At 64.5% G+C, this 17,610-nt stretch overlaps 4 protein-coding genes across 7 annotated transcripts in view; 2 read left to right on the top strand and 2 right to left on the bottom strand.

Annotated features, from left to right (window-relative positions):
• The window catches only part of ABCA2 (ATP binding cassette subfamily A member 2), a 20,561-nt gene extending 18,715 nt beyond the window's left edge, over positions 1-1,846 (top strand). Inside the window, 4 exon segments of the mRNA XM_049632009.1 lie at positions 93-195; positions 278-415; positions 492-698; positions 1,098-1,846. Of these exon segments, the coding sequence (XP_049487966.1) occupies positions 93-195; positions 278-415; positions 492-698; positions 1,098-1,133 (484 nt within the window). The 3' untranslated portion in view covers positions 1,134-1,846.
• Positions 1,847-5,540: 3,694 nt separating this feature from the next.
• Positions 5,541-8,109, top strand: CLIC3 (chloride intracellular channel 3). Of its 2 annotated transcripts, none has more exons than XM_049631963.1 (6): positions 5,541-5,597; positions 6,397-6,506; positions 6,590-6,715; positions 6,863-6,969; positions 7,056-7,231; positions 7,311-8,109. In XM_049631963.1, the coding sequence occupies exons 1-6, from the start codon at positions 5,562-5,564 to the stop codon at positions 7,467-7,469; spliced, it is 714 nt and encodes a 237-aa protein (XP_049487920.1). In that variant the 5' UTR covers positions 5,541-5,561; the 3' UTR covers positions 7,470-8,109. The 2 variants fall into 2 exon arrangements, with proteins under 2 accessions (XP_049487920.1, XP_049487930.1); XM_049631973.1 differs by having other exon boundaries at positions 7,090-7,231; positions 7,311-7,479.
• A 166-nt stretch (positions 8,110-8,275) lies between these two features.
• On the bottom strand, positions 8,276-9,959 carry PAXX (PAXX non-homologous end joining factor). 3 transcript variants are annotated; one of them, XM_049631992.1, is made up of 7 exons: positions 9,616-9,959; positions 9,471-9,531; positions 9,166-9,275; positions 8,895-9,085; positions 8,748-8,816; positions 8,493-8,577; positions 8,276-8,388 (listed from the first exon to the last, which is right to left on the bottom strand). In XM_049631992.1, the coding sequence occupies exons 1-7, from the start codon at positions 9,741-9,743 to the stop codon at positions 8,370-8,372; spliced, it is 663 nt and encodes a 220-aa protein (XP_049487949.1). In that variant the 5' UTR covers positions 9,744-9,959; the 3' UTR covers positions 8,276-8,369. The 3 variants fall into 3 exon arrangements, with proteins under 3 accessions (XP_049487949.1, XP_049487943.1, XP_049487952.1); XM_049631986.1 differs by having other exon boundaries at positions 8,276-8,392; positions 9,616-9,933; XM_049631995.1 differs by having other exon boundaries at positions 8,276-8,392; positions 9,166-9,215; positions 9,616-9,927.
• Positions 9,960-14,352: 4,393 nt separating this feature from the next.
• Positions 14,353-16,896, bottom strand: LCNL1 (lipocalin like 1). The gene is made up of 7 exons (XM_049631950.1): positions 16,584-16,896; positions 16,104-16,243; positions 15,647-15,720; positions 15,449-15,559; positions 15,012-15,113; positions 14,741-14,766; positions 14,353-14,470 (listed from the first exon to the last, which is right to left on the bottom strand). The coding sequence occupies exons 1-6, from the start codon at positions 16,680-16,682 to the stop codon at positions 14,741-14,743; spliced, it is 552 nt and encodes a 183-aa protein (XP_049487907.1). The 5' UTR covers positions 16,683-16,896; the 3' UTR covers positions 14,353-14,470.
• Between the last annotated feature and the right edge of the window lie 714 nt (positions 16,897-17,610).

The following is a 17,610-nucleotide window of genomic DNA, read 5'->3' as shown; positions in this document are numbered from 1 at the left end:
GGGGGGGGGGGGGGGGGGGGGGGGGGGGGGGGGGGGGGAGAGGGGTCGCGGGGACGGGACGGGGGGCTCGGGGCCACAGGCCTGTCCCGCAGGTTCGGAGACGGATACATGATCACCGTGAGGACGAAGAGCAGCCAGAACGTGAAGGACGTGGTGCGGTTCTTCAACCGCAACTTCCCGGAGGCTGTGCTCAAGGTGGGCGGGGCCCCAGGGGCGGGGCGGGGCCCCAGGGGCGGGGCGGGGCGCCCAGCCGCCTCTGACCTCCCCGCGTCCCCAGGAGCGTCACCACACGAAGGTGCAGTACCAGTTGCAGTCCGAGCACATCTCCCTGGCTCAGGTGTTCAGCAAGATGGAGCAGGTGGCGGGCGTGCTGGGCATCGAGGACTACTCGGTCAGCCAGACCACCCTGGACAACGTGAGTGCCCCAGCTCGGCGCCTCGGGCCTGCCTGGGCTGCACCCCGCTCACCCACCCACGCACCCCGCCCGCCAGGTATTTGTGAACTTCGCCAAGAAGCAGAGCGACAACCTGGAGCAGCAGGAGACAGAGCCCCCCTCGGCTCTGCGGTCTCCCCTGGGCCGCCTGCTCAGCCTGTTCCGGGCCCGGCCCGCCCCCACCGAGCTGCGGGCACTCGTGGCTGACGAGCCCGAGGACCTGGACACAGAGGACGAGGGCCTCATCAGCTTCGAGGAGGAGCGGGTGAGCCCGGCCTGTAAGGTCAGGGCAGCCAGGCTGGCCAGAGGGCTCAGGCTCTGCATAAGGAGAGGGCTTGGAGAGGAGTGGCCCCGGGGACTCCTGCCGCCCTGAGGGATCCGTCGGATGCTCAGGACTAGGGTGGACACAGGAGGCTCCGGGCACAGGTGGAAACAGACTGGTTGTAGACCCCGAGACACGTTGGAAACCTTGAGGGATTCCAGACACGGGCAGAGCAGAGGTGGGGTAGGGGGGAGCAGAGCCTGGGGACACAGGAGCCACCAGACTTGGCCACTGAGGGAGAACTCACGGGAGACAGAGGTGGGGGATCCAGTCCCAGGCCCGCGGGTGCGTGGGGTAGCAGACGCCTCCCCCAGCGCGGCTCACCTGTCGTCTACCTACCAGGCCCAGCTGTCCTTCAACACGGACACACTCTGCTGACCGTCAGGCGCTGGCTCAAGGACGCGCAGTGGGGACAGAAGTCAGGCGGTGGCCGAGGCCCCACCCTGTGCCCCCCAGTGCCCGCCATGAGGCCCTGGAGTGGGGGCCCCCTCCAGCCCCTCACCTGTCCTCAGCACTGCCTGAGGCCACTGCGCTGCCCTCCCCTGATTGTGCCAAAGGTTGGCCTGGCCCTGGGCCGCACACACCCTCACCCTGCTCTGCCTTAAAGCCTTGGGGTCTGGCCGGCCCCTAGCCTCTGCCCCCGTCCAGCTCTGCCCACCACCCCCAGGGCCACCAGGTGCCACCAGACCCTGTTGGCCGGGCCTGGCTCCTGAACGGGCCTTTCTCTGACACCCGAGACTGATGGGCCGGCCTGGGGCTGAGGATGGGGACTGGGTTAGGTCCCGCCCCCGGCCCTTATTTATTTTGCTCTAGGAAGAGGCCCCCTCATCCTGCTCTCATCTGGGGAGGCCCCCACCTGAGGGAAGCCATGGGCATGGGCCAGGGAGGGCTGCCTCAAGGGGGTGGGCCGGGCAGCAGGAACGGAGAAGCTGCCCCGCTGGCCAGACGAGCAGCCGGATCCCCTCCCCACCCCTGCCCCCTGCCATTGCTCTCTCCCACCCAGCTTGGCCCCCTGCACACCCACCTGCCCGGGAGCCAGACCTGTACATAGCGCACAGATGTTTGTTTTAAATAAATGAACAAAAAAACCAGCGCCAGCCTGCGTGTGTGGAGTGGGGCGTTGGGGTGAAGATGGGCCCGGTTGATGCTGGTATGGCCCCTGCCCCACAGGGGCATCTGCAGCGTCCCGGAGCGGTGGGCCCAGCGTGAGGGGAAGGTGGCTGGGTTAGCCTGGGGGGGAGGGTGGGGGGGGAGGGCCCTCATCCCTGTAAATAGCTGTTGCTACAGATGGGGAGACTGAGGCGGGGGCTGTCCATCACCCCCCTCCCCTGCCCCGCCTACATAGCCCAGACTGCCTGCCCGGAGGCAGGTCCTGAATGGGCTGCTCTGAGCCACGGTTGCCCGCCCTTCGGGCCTGTGCTCCCTGAGGCCTAGACCCTGGGCCCCGTGCCCACTCAGGGCCCATGGGCAGTGTGCGCTGGGCTGTGTCCCTCTCACCCAGGATGTGGGAGGGCTCTCAGGAGGAGGTGGTCTCTGGGCTGAGACCGGCGTCCCGGTGGAGCGTGTGCAAAGGTTGGGGGCAGTGTGGGGACTCCCAGGGACTGCAGGGCTCGGTGGCAGTAGAGCCTGGAGACAGTGGGGCCACAAGGAAGGATCCCAGAGCCCGCACCGCTCAAGCTTGGCCGTGGTCAGTCTCCCATCAGAGACCCCTTCTAGGGGGCTGGAAGGGACACAGAAGTTTCTGCGGGAGGACGGAGGGCCATGGGAACAGCTTGTCTCCCAAAACTTTTTACCCCAGGGGGTGGCTGCAAAATGTCAGGTTTCTAACGATTTCATCTTTTCTGCGTTTATTAGCTGGCATTTTGCTTAAAGATTTCCACTTTTAGAAACATATCATTGTGGATTCACGGCTTTTTAAAAAATCACCATGTTACCGTCATTGCTATCCTCTAAATTTTTTCGAGTTCACTTATTTTGAAAGAGTCACACAGGAGAGGGACAGAAGGAGAGAGAGAGGGAGAGAGAGACTCCCAAGCAGGCTCTATGCTGTGAGCACAGAGCCCGGCAACAGAGCTCGAACATCATGACTAGAGCCAAACTCAAGAGTCGGACACTCAACCGACTGAGCCACCCAGGTGCCCCACTAATACTTTAAATGTACATAGTATTTACTGTTTTAGCCATTTATCAGTGTACAATTCTATTGCCATCTTTTTTATGCTCAAACTGCCCCAGATGTGGCCGGTGGGAACCCCTTCGTGGTGGCTTCTATGTCCTTTTGACTTGCCCTGGACATTTTTTGGAACACTTCTGTTACAATTTCCAGGCCTGCTTATTACCTCCCTGACCGATGTCTGGATTCAGCAATTTTCCAAGGAGCCCCATTTCTTTGGGAAATGGGTTTTGGAACCCCCATCTGGACTCTGGCTGTGCCCACTGCTCCTTGGCTCTCTCAGGGGGCAGAGCTCCTGCTCAGATCCCAGTGCCCCCCCGTCCTTCCCCCCCCCCCCATAGTGTCCCCAACAAGTCTGTTAAAATGTCACCAGGAAGGGCCCACAGACAGGGCTCAGGAGAGAAATGTTTCTAATGTGTCACGTCCTGGGACTGTGGGCCAAGAACCGTCCCCAGGAAGGAAGAGAAGGACGTGAAAAGACAAGGACAGCAGGCCCCCGGGCCCCTCCAGGGGCTGCTCTGTGGATGTGGCCGGGGCACTGTCAGGGAAGTTTATTCAACGCCCGGTAGGTCATGGGTCAGTTAGGGTTGGTGACCGTGAGCTTCTGGTCTCATTTATTTAAAAACATTTACGAGGAAATCATGGTAGAAAATTCAAAAGTCGGAGGACATCCTCGTGGCTTTTTCCGAAAGCTCAGGGCACAGACTCGGAGTGACTGCTATGCAGTGCTTTTCAGTTTGCGGGGCTCTTCTCTCACTGGTCTTTGCTAGAGCCGTGGATCACGCTGGAAGCCACAGAGATCTATCCCCCCACAGTCTGGAGGCCGGAAGTCCAAGATCACCGTGCGGGCAGGGCTGGCTCCTTCTGCGGCTGTGGGCGAGGGTCTGGCCCCAGCTCCCCGGAGCCGCCCCCCCCCCCCCCAGCTGCCGGTGGTTTTCCGCAAGGCTCCGTGTTCCTCGGCTTGGAGATGCACGGCCCTGCCCTCTGCCTCCACCTTCGTTCGTGTGGCGCCCCGTCCATGTGGGTCTGTGTCCAAATCTCCCCCGTGCACAAGGACAGTCGTATTGCGGTAGGACCCCCCCGATGACCTTATTTTACTTTGATCTCTACAAAAAGTCTCCTAGTCAGGTCACATTCTGAGGTGCTGGGGGCTAGGACCGCCACCGTGACCCGGGGCCAGTTCAGCCGTAAAACCACCCAACCTCCGGGCCCCCCCCCCCCCCCCCCTGTCCTCTGTGAGCAAACCAGGACTCTCCCACGGAAAGGCTTGCATCAGGGGGACGGCCCAGATCTGTCTACACGTCCCTCGTGTGTACCAGGACACCTATGGGCTGATGCCCCATTTTGCCGGCCGACAGGGCGTCCGGAGCAACGCCGAGAACATGGTTACGGCGTTTCTGCTCACCGCAGCCGCGGATGTGTGCTTCTTCACAGCAGCGTGAAGTTTCACGCCTCCCACTTCCCGCTGGCGTGCGTGTGTTTCCTTGTTTCTGCACCGCCAGGTCCTTCGTCCAGCTCACCGTTTGTCCCACGGACGTGTGAGGGTATTTTCACAGGCGCGGAAATCCGCACGGGACATCTGGCGAACGGGTGCAGGTGTGGGGGGCCTTTGTGCGGCATCGAGGCAGGAAGTGAGCAGGCCCAGCCCTGCCCCCACCCCCACCACGCGGAGGAGCAGCTGAAACACCGGTGCTTGGACTGGAAGCCCAGCCCCGGCGGGGAGCCAGGGCCCAACCCCAGTGTCAGGCCCGCACCCGGGCTGCGTCTCGGGGTCCTGGACGGCGTGGGGTCCCAGGAGGGGCCGGCCGGCTGGAGGCCCTGGGGGAGGAGGCCATGGGGGCGCCGGCCACCCTGACGGGGGCGGTGCAGGTCCGGGGGGGGGGGGTGCTGTATGCACAACGTCCCCTAGTTTTTCTGTTCCAGCCAAGGGCGGGGCGGGCGGCAGCACGGGTCAGGAGGTTGCGGCTTCCAACCCTTCTCCTGGTGCTTCTTTTTAAAGATTGAGAAGGAAAGAAGCCTGCGTGGAACCGATTTCGAAGGGCAGGGGTGCGGGGTTGGCGGAGAAGAGCTACCTGAGCGGGCAGGCAGCGGTTCTGGAATGTGGGCGGGCCTGGGGGCGGGGCTCTGCCAGACGGAGCACAGTGGTGTCCCGGGCGTCCCTTCCAAGGAGGAGGCTTAACGCTCTGGTAACGCCCTGGTAGGCAGCTAGGGAAACTGAGGCTGGGGCCAGGCTGTTCATTTCTCCTCCCCACCCCCCGGCTTTCTGGGCTGGGGACCCCCGACAGATAACGGGGTGTGCACTGCAGGGCTGGGGGGTCGGTGGCAGATCCCGATCTAGAGCTGCCTTCTCCCCAGGCTGGCACCCTTCTCTCCCCGCCTCCACATCCACCATTCTCCGCCCCCATCCCACACCCACCCTGGGGTGCTCAGGTCCCCAGCCCCGCCAGCCCCGCAGTGCCCCCACAGTCACACCCTCATGCTTGGACACGGTGCCCCGGCAGCCCCGACAGCCCCGTCCACCTGCGTAGGTGGCTTGTCAGGGCGGGCCCTGGGCCCGGGAGGGCGGGGCACCCCAGGAGCCTTAAAGGGCTCTCCAGATCCCCACCCTGGCTCGGCCACCGCAGCTCCTCGCCATGGCAGAGACGGCTAAGCTCCAGCTGTTTGTTAAGGTGCCGCTGGGCTGGGAGGGAGGTCTGGGGAGGAGTGTGCCCTGCGGGGCTCCGGGGCTCTCTAGGGCGGGCGGTGGGTCTCCAAGGCAGCATCTGTGTCCCTTCCTCTGTGGTGGGCTCGGGCAGCCATGCAGAGGCTGAGCAAAGAGGGAGCAGGACCGGGGAAGGGCCCAGTGAGCTGTCCCCAAGGGCGTGGGGTGCTGACTCCCAGCCCTGGCTCCTGGACCCAGCCCAGCCCTCCTGGGGGAAAAGCCCCTCGGTGGGGACGCGACAATCAGGCAGCTGGAGGCCAAGGCCTACGTGGAGCTTGAGGTCAGTGAGGCAGGTGGGGGCTGGGCCAGGCAGCCCCGTGGGCGGTCACATCACTGCCCAGATCTGGGGTCCCCGTGCAGGGCTGCGAGGCCCTGGCCTCCTCCCCACTGTGGGAGGTGGGACAATGAGTGTGCTGGCACCCAGTGTCCAGTCCGGCAGGGTGAATCACTCAGAAAACAGCTCACTCGGCCCACCCCACCCTGTGACCCGCCTGTGGGGCCTGGAGACCAGCATCCTGGCCTCTGCCCAGGCTCTGAGGATAAGGGTCAAGGGGCCAGGCTCCAGAGCTAGGGTCCCAGCCCCATGTCCCTGTGCCCCTCCCCAGCTCCCAGGGACCACGCCAAGGGCTCTCGCGTGTCGAGGTCATACCCAACCAAGCTGGAGCCCGGGATCATTCCAGGCTCTTGGCCCTGGGAGGCAGGGTCCCCTTTGGTGGGATTCTTAGGTCTGCTCTCTTCCCTGGCACCCTCTACTCCACGCGCCCCAGGCAAGCGAGGATGGTGAGAGCGTGGGACACTGCCCTTCCTGTCAGCGGCTCTTCATGGTCCTGCTCCTCAAGGGCGTGCCCTTCACCCTCACCACCGTGGACATCCGCAGGTGAGCCCCTTGCCCCCACGGGACCGCTGCCTGGTCCCTGGCCCTTCTGACCAGCAGCCTCCCCACCTGCCTCATGCCCACAGGTCCCCGGATGTGCTTAAGGACTTCGCTCCCGGCTCGCAGCTGCCCATCCTTCTCCACGAGGGCGACACCAAAACGGACACACTGCAGATCGAGGAGTTTCTGGAGGAGACGCTGGGGCCCCCCGAGTGAGGGCCCGGCCTGGCAGGAGGGGCGATGATGGGGCGCCCAGGGAGGGTGCTCCCAGGACAGAGCCCGGGAAGGATGCTGAGGGTCCCCGCAGGGAAGAGGGCCTGGCTCAAGGGTCTGACCACAGATCCCCTACTTCCCCGCAGATTCCCCAGCCTGGCGCCCCGCTACCGGGAGTCTGCCACGGCGGGCAACGACGTCTTTCACAGGTTCTCCGCCTTCATCAAGAACCCGGTGCCCACGCAGGACGATGGTGAGGAGGGTCAGGAGCGCGCCGAGGGTGGGGGGAGCTGGCCCAGGCCGGGCCTCACCGCGCCCCCCCCCCCCCCCGCCCCCCAGCCCCGTACCAGCTGCTGCTGCGCGCCCTCACCAGGCTGGACAGCTACCTGCGCGCGCCGCTGGAGCACGAGCTGGTGCGGGAACCGCAGCTTGGCGAGTCGCGCCGCCGCTTCCTGGACGGCGACCAGCTCACGCTGGCTGACTGTAGGCTGCTGCCCAAGTTGCACATCGTGGACGTGAGTGCCGGGCCGGGGCGCGGAGCGCGGGGGGGCGCCCCCCACAAGGCCCTGACCGCGCCACGCCCCTCGCCCACAGACGGTGTGCGCGCACTTCCGCGGGGCGCCCATACCCGCCGAGCTGCGCGGCGTCCGCCGCTACCTGGACGGCGCGCTGCAGGTGAAGGAGTTCAAGTACACGTGTCCACACAGCGCGGAGATCCTAGCGGCTTACCGGACGGCGGTGCGCCCCCGCTAGCCGCCGCCCCCTCTACCGCCACCCCCTGCCCCCTCTTCTACAGCCCCATAAACGCATCTCTGCCCCAGCAAGCATGCCCGGACATCCGAGGGACCAGAGGGCCCTTGACTCCTGCCACCCCCAAAACCCCCACCACGGAACACTCCGTCCCCACAACAGCCTGGAATGATGGGCAGAGAACCCAGTGGGTGGCTCTGCTCCACTCACCCTGTCGGGGGCGGGGTCGGGACTAGACTGGGCTCCCAAACCAGTCAGGCCAGGGTGGAGCTGCAGGACGGCCAAGAAGGGTGGGGACCAGAGCCCACACTGGGCACCTAGAGGCTCCAGGTCGGTGGGTGGGGCCGGCCCACATTCCTCAGCCCTTGCCCAGGCGGCAGGCCACCACCCTCCAGCTTCCACACGACCTTCCGCGGTGTGGGACACCGGTGGCTGTGCCTGTTAGGTGAGGTCTGGAAGAGTGAAGTGTGTGGAGTGGAGGGGCCGGCAACAAGTTCCAACCTTGAGGAGCCCTGACCTGCCTTCCAGTCCCTCTCTGCTCCTTCACGAACCGGGCAGGGGCAGCTGGGTGCGCCTGGAGAGAGTGGTGCTCCCCCCACCCCCACCCCCACCCCCCAGGCGGTGTGGAAGCTGGCCCATCCGCTTACACACTGTGGCCCGAGCCAGATCGCAGGCCCAGGGAGACCCCTGATCCCTCTCCCCCAGCCAGACCCCAGGAGCCAGAGCATGGCTGTTTCCTCCACCTGAGGAAGCCATTTATTTAAGGGGGAAGGGGTCCGAGGCGCAGGTTTGTTCCCCTCTGGCAGCAGGACGGGCTGTGGGGTCTCAGGGGCTGTCCCCACCGCGTGAGCAGACTCCTGGCAGGGTCACACTTTGTGCTGTGCCTTCAGGGGCTGTCAAAGTCTACACCACTGGCTGGTTTCTTACTGGGAGAGAAGAGGAAGAGACACTATGGTTTTACGGAGGGAGGGGCAGGGGTCCAGGGCTTGGCCAGGGACACAGGAGGGAGGGGCAGGGGGTGAGTACCTCTTGAAGCCAGGGTTGATGAGGGACTCTCCTGGGCACCGCCTCCTGACCCCAAGTCCAGGGCCGCCTCTCTGAGGGTCGGGGTCTGAGGGCAACAGGACGGGACGGGGCTTCCTGAGTCGGTAGAATTCCAGAGCCACAGCCCCCTCTCCGTGCACATGCTGTCTTTGGGGCCCGACTCTTGTTCTGGGGAAGGGGAGTCACAGAGGGAGGAGGAGCACAGCCCCCACCTAAGTCCCAGGTGACAGGCCTTACCTGGTAAGAAGAACTGAGGCCCTGCCAGACAAGGGCTCTTTTTGGGGCTGGCGGCTGCCGCCTGCAGGCCTGGGGAAGAAAGCCAGGAATGGAGGCACGAGCAGGGGGACCCTAGTGAAGATTCGGGGTACCTGCTCCCCACCCCACCTGCCAGCTGCCTCTTCAAGTTGCACACTTGCTCTGCCAGACCCAGCGTCAGTGCCTGCAACCTGGAGGCTGCCTCTGGGCCCGGCACCTTGGAGAGCTCAAAATCCAGGGCCCAGGGCCCCCCGGAAAGGGTTAGGGATGCTCCATCCTCCCGCAGGGCGAAAGTCACAGCTTGCTGCTCACAGGCCGCCCTAGGAAAGGAGGTGTGCCGAGTGCGGTGTCCAGACCCCCAGCTCCACACCCACCCTTCCTTCCCCGCTCAGGGACTCACCTGAACCGGGGGGTGATCTCCTCAGCCGCACTCAGGCCCAAACGGGCTTTCTGCAGGGCACAGGGGCTGGTCACCAGCTGCCCAAGACTCCGGAACCGCCCCAAAGCTGCCTGACGGAGGGCCACCCAGGACCCTGCGCCAATCTTAGGGCTACAGTTACAAAGCTGGGAGAAGGGTGTCCAGAACCCCCCAACCCACCCCTACCGCGGGATCCCAGACCGCCCCCTGCGATCCCAGAGGTGGTCCGCACTGCAGGTACGGAGTGCCGGGGGCTTCCAGGCCTGCCCGGGAGCCCCAATACCCACGAGGGCCTCCAGGCTGTCCGCCGTGAAGCAGGTGCTCCAGAGTTCCGCGGCGTCCGTCACACTGTGGGGGGAGGGGCTGTCAGGCGGAACGGCCCGCAGAACTGTCGGCGCCCCCAGCGCCCCGCGCTCCTCGCCAGCCACTTACTAGAGGTTGAAGCCGCCGCGGCCTCCGTCCTCGCTTCCCTCCCCCTCGCAATAGCACACGAAGCGCGGGGGCCCGGGCCCCGGCGGCAGCGTGCAGAGAGGCGGCGACAGAGGCGGCGGCGGCACCATAGCACCGCGGCCGCGGCAGGGACACCACCCGGGAGGCTGCGGGCCCCAAGGCGCCTGCGCGGGAGGACGGCTCCGAAGCCGGGGGCGGGGCTTACGGCCCAGGTCCCGCCCCGAAGACCCAGGCCCTTCGCGCCGGCGGCGGGGCCTGGGGGCGGGCTGGAGGGGCGGGGCTCGGTCTCCGGCGGGCGGGGTCCCCCGGGCGGGCCTGTTCCGGGTGCGGTTCCCGCGTCCGCGCGGAGGCCTGCGCGCCTACGGCGCGCGGAGACCGCGGTTCCCTCCCCCGCCGCTTCGCCCCCTGCTGGTTCCAGCGGCCTCGTCCTGCCTTCCGCACCTGCTGTCGCCCTTCCCGAGATACTATCTCACGTGGTCTTTAGACGCGCAAACTTTCCTAACGCCGAACCGCAGCAGGTCGGAATACGACCATGAATTAAGCGTGGCGGCCAGCGCACGAGGCTCCCGGCACTCATCCATCCATCCCCTCCTTTGTGCCTCCCGTTGTCCTAGCCTTGAGCACTTTGCTTAACAGACAAGGTCTCTGGTCGCCTGGAGCTTGTGAGATCTAATGGATTGGACAGATAATAAACGAAACATGAAACTCTGGGGTAGTCCACGTGCGATCGGAGCTGTGTGACCCCGGGGAATCGAGGGATGATGGTGACGCGCCAGGATGCGGGATCCCAGGCAGAGGGGCAGCCACTGCAGACGCCAGAGGAAGGCACAGAACGGTTCTGCTCAAGGCCTCGCCAGAGGGTCAGGGTGACCACAGGGCGGTCGTGGGGAGGGCTGAGGCTGGGCCTGTAGGCCGCGCTGCTGATGTTGTCCTGCCCCCCCCCCCCCCCAACCGTGTGCCTCCTATGGCCCAGCCTGACCCTCCCTTACGGCCCCCTGGGTGACAGCCTCGGTGACCCTCCCTTACCGTCCCCTTGGTCCCCTCAGACTCACATGCTTCCTTTGGGGCTTCAGTGAAGTGCCAGCTTCTCAGTCTTCCTCAGTCACCTGACACAAAGTGTCGCAGCCTGCCCACTACCTCCAGTCCTCTCTCCTGTTTTGTGTACTTGCTTCCCAGCCCTGTCACTAGATAAAGTACCTCTGGCCACTTACTGTGGCAGCAGACTGTGAGACGGCCCCAACCGGGCCGGCCTCCTGTGTCTGCCCCATCGTGGTCCGGTCGAGTAACTTGCCCCTGGCCAGTAGACTGGAGCGATGGGCTGCCCATTCTTTCTCCACACGTGGCACAGGACCAAGGCCTGGCAACAACTAGTGAAGGGCTGGCATGCAGACCCCCTCCTGGCCGAACCTTCTGGGGAGAACACAGCCCTGGCCTGTGGCTTGACCACGGCCTTGTGGGAACTCTTGTGCCAGAGGCCCTAGATCACCCAGGACCAGATTCCTGACCCTCACAAATGGGGGGTAATACATGCTTCTTGTTTCCAGCCAGGGAATTGGGGGGTAATCTGTTATCAGCAGGAGGGAACTAATGCATTTTTCATCCTGTTTATGGTGGTTCCCCCAGAGGTCCGTGGAGGGGGGGACTTCACGTCTGTTTCACTAGCCTCGTCTTCAGGGCTTAAACATTGCATTCAGTAGATATTGTGAATGAGAGAATGCAGAGTGGGGGGCTGCTGGAGGGATTAAGCAGGGGCGGAGTGGGGAGGGGCACAACTGATTTATTTGTAGAAGGCCCACATTGAGTGCCGGGAGGAGAAACAGCTGAGGGCTGCACCGGTGGAGGTGGGGGTGCAGGGAGAGTAGCAGAGGGCTGCTGAGAATCCCTCAGGGCAGAGCTGACTGAGGCTGGAGGCGGGGGGGAGGGTTTGCTCAGAGTGGAGGTGGACAGGGGTGAGGTGAGGGGGGGTAGGGCTCACAGGTGCCCCTGTCTGTGGGTGGTGTGGGCACGCCCTTCCCCAAGGTCGCTGGGCCGAAGCAGGTTTGGAGAGAGCCTGGGGGCCACTCCTTTGCTGTAGGAACTCCTCGACATGTCGGTGTCTGAAGGGGATGCTGAAGTCTACTGTGTACCCAAGACTCCGGAGGAGGGTCAGGTGTGGCAATGGGAGTGTGGGGCCACCAGCCCCCAGGACACCCTTAAACATTGCTTCCTCTGGGCACAGTACCAGGGGCCTGGGGGAATGTTTCCAGGGAGAATGCGGCACACTCAACGGAGTCTCCCAAAGTTACTGGCGACGGTCAATGGCAGCTTGTGTGGAAGAGGGCTTTTTGTCGATGTGGTTACGGATCTTGAGATGGGGAGATTTTCCTGGATTATCCAAATGCTGTCATAGATGTCCTTAGAGGTGGAAAGAGATTTCACTAAGAGGACACTAAAGCCTCTGGAGGGAACGCGGCCCTGACAACATGGTGATTTCCGCCCAGGGGCACAGATTTTGGACTTTGGGCCTCCAGAACTGTGAGGAGGTAAATGTTACGTTTTAAGCCACCAAGTTTGTGATAATTGGCTACAGCGGCCACAGGAAACCAATACAAGACCTGAGCCGAGGAGTTCAAAACATGGTAAGAAAACCGAAAGATCTGTTTTCATTTTAGACACAAGGGTATAGAAAATGTAACTTACCAGCCCATCTTCCTGCAGGGAGCAATCTTCTTTAATGTGGGTGTGGGTACGTGTGGATATCTGGGCGCCAGGTAGGTGGGGAAGGGAAAGGACACTGGAGGGAGTGGGGGGGGGGGGCAGGGGGAAAAGGGTGGCCTCTCACCCCAGGGCATGCAGGGCTGAAGCCTGAGAGCTGGGAGAGGAGCGCTCCTGGCAGGGGCAGCTGTGCTCTGAGGCAGGCGTGGGGCCAGCATGTTCAGGGTGGTCAGAAGCAAAGATGGGAGGGGATGGGGTCAGAGGTGGGCGGATCGGGGAGGGCCTTCTTTTTCAAGTTAAAAAAAAAATTTTTTTTTTAACTTTTATTTATTTTGAGAGAGAGAGAGTGAGCAGGGGAGAGACACAGAGAGGGAGACAGAATCCCAAGCAGGTTCCGTGCTGCCAGCACAGAACCTGATGCAGGACTCTAACTCGGGGACCATGAGATCATGACCTGAGCTGAAATCGAAAGGCGGATGCCCAACCGTCTGAGCCACCCAGGCGCCCCAGGGAGGGCCTTCTTGCCAGCTAAGGACTTTGGCTTTTCCTGTCGGGGAGATGGGACCCCCTGGGGGCGGTTGGGAGCCCAGCAGGGAACGAGCTGATCCAGCGGACGAATTCCGTGGCTTCGGGCGGGGAACTGGCTGGGGACTGCCCCCGTGTGGTCTGAGCGGGTGGTGCAGGACGACATGAGCCCCTAGTGGATATTCCTGAGGGGTCCTATGGGGCTGCCCCACCCCAGAAGAGGGCCGCCCCCCTGGAAAAGGTGTCCATAAGGCCACGGGGGGGGGGCAATCTGCATCTCCCCACTCCGGCCCTTCCCAGGGGACCTGGGGGGGGACAGCGGGGGAGGGCAGGACCACCGGAGCCTGGTGGCCAGGCTTCCTGCACCGCTTGCCAGGGGAGCGCATCCCCACGTCTCCACCTTAAACCCTTGTTGCTGCCGTGACAGCCTTTGTCCTTCTTCTCTGGGTCCATATGGAAGGTGAGTGACAACAGATAAATCAACCCCTCCATCCACTAATTTATCACCTGGAGCTCGGACAGTATCTCTCAGCAGATGCCTCCCTAGGTGGGCAGACAGGTCACACATGTGGGAGGGGGCTGGCTCTCTGGGCCTTCCCACACACTCTTCCCCATCCCCAGGGCTCGACTTCCAGACTGGTGTTGTGCTGGGGGCGGGGGGGTGGGGGGGGAAGACCGTGTCCACAGGTGGGCAGAGGCTGGCATGTGGGTTGGGGCAGCCAAGGTGCCCAGGTGTTGGGTGCAGGTGTGGAGGGGCTGTCTGGGGCCCCCAGAGGGTGACCTCCCAGCCCAGAAGGGCCCCAATCAAGGCAGCAAATTGGGCAGGACAGGGCTGTGTTTTTAATTAAAAATGTCCAACCAGGGGCACCTGGGTGGCTCGGGTGGTTAAGCGTCGGACTCTTGGTTTCGATTCAGGTCACGATCTCACAAAATGTGAGATCGGGGCCGAGATGGGCTCTGCACTGACAGTGTGGAGCCTGTTTGGGACTCTCTCTCTCTCTGTCTCTCTCTCCCTCCGTCTCTCTCTGCCCCTCCCCCACTTGTACTCTCTTTCAAAATAAAAAACTGAAAAAAAAAAAAAGAGCAGCGATATTATCCTACCCAGACGCAATGACAGGACAGAGTTTTGTGCATACCCCGCTTTCCTCTGGCTCTGGGTCAGGGGAAGCGCGGGACGGAGCGGCTCAGATACCTGCTCTGTGCTGTGGAAGGAAGGGTCCCAAAGGCCCAGGAGGTCCCCTGTGTCCGCGGGAGCTCTGGGTGGCCGCCCGGGGCTGGGCTGCTGAGGCTGGTGCCCTGGTGCGTGGGGAGGGGGAGCGAGTGGCAGGAAGGCCCCTGCGATGCCCTGGTCAGTCTGGATGAGCTTGCCTCCCTTGGAGCAGAGCCTCGGCTCCTTCCAGGCCAAGCGCCTGCCCAGCCCCGCAGAGCTCTGCTCGGCCTAGCGAGGGGTCCCACCCTGTGCCCGGAAACCACCGTGGAGGGTCAAGAAATGCAGAGCCATGGGCTTTAGGAGAGTATTTATTGTGCAGGGGATGGGTGGCGGACAGAAACGGTGTGCTCCTGGGGGAAGGCTCCGTACAGCATGGCCCCCAACGGGCACTCCTGGGAGGACGCTTTCCTGCAAACAAGGGGGCAGGTGTAGTGGGGTGAGTGCCGTCTTCTCGCCCCCTCCTGCCCTCCCTGGGCCCAGCCCCAGGGCCCCTCTGTCCCTGCCCACTGCTGTCTGCTGTCCCACCCTGATTCTATGGTTCCCACCCCCCTGCCACCTGCTCCTGGCAGGAGGGCCCCCACAGTTCAGCCTTCTGGCTAAGAGGGGTCTCCATGGGTCTCAGGGCACCGGGCGCTGCATGCTGTGGGGACTGGCGTCCAGGCCGGCCCGAGCACTCACCTAGGAGAAGGCGCCAGCACACTGGTCTGTGGGAGAGAGTGGGGTCTGAGGAACCAGTCAGAGGCCCCTTCCCCAGGGGGGGAGGCCCCCAACCGCCCCTGAGGAGCCAAGCCTCCCTGCCTGCAATCCCCTTCGGAGAGGCCACTGGCCAGGGCACTGGCCCGCCCTCTTCTGGCCCAGATAGGTTTGGTGCTTGTCCCACACCTGGGGGGAGTGGTGCTCCCAGTCTGAGTCTCCTGCAGCCCTGAGCTGGCTCGGGGACAGCACTCACCGGACTGGGGCAGCAGGGCGCCCTGGCTGGGGTTTAGGCCCACTTGGGGTGCCAGCTGCTGCATTTTCTGGGCACCTTCAGGAAACAGCTCCGGGGCGCGGGCTGAGGGCAGGGAGGGTTGGTGAGCAGAAGAGGGCAGGGTTGGGAGGCGGAGGGCGGTGGAAGGCGGGGTGGGGTGGGGTGGGGTGGGGTGGGAGGCAAGGGGAGGAGGCACGGGGGTGGGGGGAGGGGTCCAGACCCCTCTACCACAGACACGGGGGTCCCCAGGAGACCCAGGGACACAGCGGTCCCGCCTGCCGTGGACCTGGAACTTGCTGGAATGTGTGCATGGGCAGTGCAGACGGACCTTGGGCACACGGCTCCCAGAGGAGCGGCCTGCGCCTGGTGACCAGTGGGGGGACGGGGGTGCTGGGAGCCCCTCCCCCCGGGACGCCCACCGTAGAGCTGCAGCCAGACGCTCCTGACGCCTGCCTTCCGGGTCTCCGCGTAGAGCACGGCGAAGTGCTCGTAGTCGGTGCTCACCACCCGGATGTCAGTCTGCGCCATGGCTGAGGGGGAAGGGCCAGCTGAGCTGCCTCGGCCCGGGGCCCGCCCCCTGCCTCTCTCAGGAGCCCCCCGCCCCTGCCCAGCCTCACCCGCGTTGCTGAACTGCCCGTCAGCAGCCCCCTTCGTGAAGGTCGTGAGCATCTTCTGGCACCCGCCGTCAGGCCTGGGGAGGAGGAACCACGGCGTCCCCGAGGCCACCGCTTGGGGACTCTGACCACGTGGGGTGGGCCGGGGCCCAGGCCACCCCAGCACCCCTGTGCCCCCTCCCAGCGCTGCTTAGAGGTGAGGCAGCCCTCTAGGGGACAGGGGGCAGGCGTGAAGTACTTGGGGGAGCCCTACAGCCAGGACACGTGGGGTCTCCCCTTCAGACACACACACGCCCCGGGGACGATGCTCCTCCACGGCTGAGGCGTCTGCTGCGGCAGCCTGACCCCACCAGGGGCCTGGGACTAGCTCGCTAGTGTGCCAGGGACACCTGTGTTCTCAGTGGCTCACACTGGCCAGGTCTAAGGCCCAGTCCGAGGTGGGGTTTGTGGGGTCACTTACGTAGGGTACCCGAACTTGAGGGCCAGGTCACCGTTGTCCAGGGGGGTCACCAAGACCACGGGCATCTTTGTGTCGTCCTTGGAGTTCAGGAAGTCCTGGTCGTCTGAGGCCACCCCGACCACGTACCAGGTGCCCTGGAACTGCAGGGAGGGTGCGGGGAGAGCTGGGGCCCTGCGTCCTTATCAACCCTCACCCAGGTGGGGGGCGGGCAGCTGCAACTCCTCCCGGTTCCAGGCTCTGGGGAGCCGTGGTGGCCACAGGCCACAGAGCAGGCCTGCTGTCCTCCCCAGCCCAGCCCGTGCCCAGCTGATGGGGCGGGTGGAGGGGGCTGTCCCCCCTGTCCCCCTGACTTGAGCTGAGCCGGGACCAGAGGATCCCCAGGGGCTCCCCTGGCCCTCCAGCCTCTCTGCGGGTCATGCACGCCCCGGATGGAGAAGCAGGGCAGGTAATTCGTGAGGAGGAGGGGCTGCCAGGACCCACCTGGCTGGCATCGAAGTTGGCCTGGATGGGGACCTGGCCCTGGCCTAGGGACAGCCTGAGCAGGACAAAGAGGGAGCCGATGAGCAGGGCCTGTGGCATCTTGGAGGACGGTTCTCAGCAGGGGACCTGGGGTGGCTTCTCCTGTCCGGCATTTATGACCCCCAAGTGCGCTGGCGTGGCTGTCTGCTGGCCTGGGACCAAGCCCACTGAGCTAGGCTCGGATGGGGTTGTGCCCAGCTGCCCCGCCCATGCCCGGCGGCGTTTCCTGCTGGGGAGGCAGCAGGTACTTGGATGCAGGGGGAGGAGAAGTTCTGGCAGGCTTTCCGAGGTGTCTGCCCCCAGCTCTCTGCTCACACATACCCCCCCACCCAGTCCCCTCCTCCGGGAAGGCTGCCAAGAAGCTCCCCGTCACATCTGAGCCTCACGGCCCTTGGTGCCTCTGTAGGGCCAGGCTGAGGTTTGCCCATGGGGGGCGGTGCAGGGGATCCTGCCAGGAGGGCTCCGGACAGGGCCTGAGGGGTGGCAGACGGCAGGAGGTGGGGGCAGGGCCGGGCAGGGAGACCGTGCTCCGGGGCCCAGCGCTGGCTGTGGCGCCCGGGGTCTGGCGAATGGGCAGGGCTGTGTACTCTCGACGCCCAGGCCGGAGAACGGGGGACTGGAGGCGCTACAGTAGCCAGAGAGGACGTGAGGTTGTCCGGTGGTCAGCCCACTCTCCGGTGCAGCCCAGGGTGGGGGGCATGGATGCCGAAGCCACCTTCCTCTCTGTCCTCTGGTAACACTGGTCCCTACCCCGTGTTCTAATCCCACACCTTCAAAAGTCCATCGGGTACAGAGCTCCCCTGGGCCTCAGGCCTCTCCGGGCTCGGGGTGAGGGGGCCAAGGGCACCTGCCTGGGGAGTAGGAGATGACGGGGCACCACCCAGAACCGGCCAGCAGGAGGGGCCGTGGTGCGGTCAGAGCCCAGCCTGCGCTGGGTGGGGGACGTGAGGGCGCCTCTCCATAGCGGTCCTGACTCCGGGCCCGCCCA

This window comes from Panthera uncia, chromosome D4 (assembly GCF_023721935.1).
Source record: "Panthera uncia isolate 11264 chromosome D4, Puncia_PCG_1.0, whole genome shotgun sequence".
In the NCBI taxonomy this organism is placed as follows: Eukaryota; Metazoa; Chordata; class Mammalia; order Carnivora; family Felidae; genus Panthera; species Panthera uncia.
Note: the sequence above shows the minus strand (reverse complement) of the source record. Positions and strands in the feature narration are given on the sequence as shown.

Coding starts and splice junctions, on each gene's coding strand:
- CLIC3 (XM_049631963.1), top strand. CDS start 5,562: ATGGCAGAGACGGCTAAGCTCCAGCTGTTTGTTAAG. Junction 6,716..6,862: donor GAGACGCTGGGGCCCCCCGA/GTGAGGGCCCGG, acceptor ACTTCCCCGCAG/ATTCCCCAGCCTGGCGCCCC. Junction 7,232..7,310: donor CCAAGTTGCACATCGTGGAC/GTGAGTGCCGGG, acceptor CCTCGCCCACAG/ACGGTGTGCGCGCACTTCCG.
- PAXX (XM_049631986.1), bottom strand. CDS start 9,743: ATGGTGCCGCCGCCGCCTCTGTCGCCGCCTCTCTGCACGCTGCCGCCG. Junction 9,276..9,470: donor CGGACAGCCTGGAGGCCCTC/GTGGGTATTGGG, acceptor GCCCTCCGTCAG/GCAGCTTTGGGGCGGTTCCG. Junction 8,578..8,747: donor GCCTCAGTTCTTCTTACCAG/GTAAGGCCTGTC, acceptor TGTTGCCCTCAG/ACCCCGACCCTCAGAGAGGC.
- LCNL1 (XM_049631950.1), bottom strand. CDS start 16,682: ATGCCACAGGCCCTGCTCATCGGCTCCCTCTTTGTCCTGCTCAGGCTG. Junction 15,721..16,103: donor CTCAAGTTCGGGTACCCTAC/GTAAGTGACCCC, acceptor CCTCCTCCCCAG/GCCTGACGGCGGGTGCCAGA. Junction 15,114..15,448: donor CGTCTGGCTGCAGCTCTACG/GTGGGCGTCCCG, acceptor CCCTGCCCTCAG/CCCGCGCCCCGGAGCTGTTT.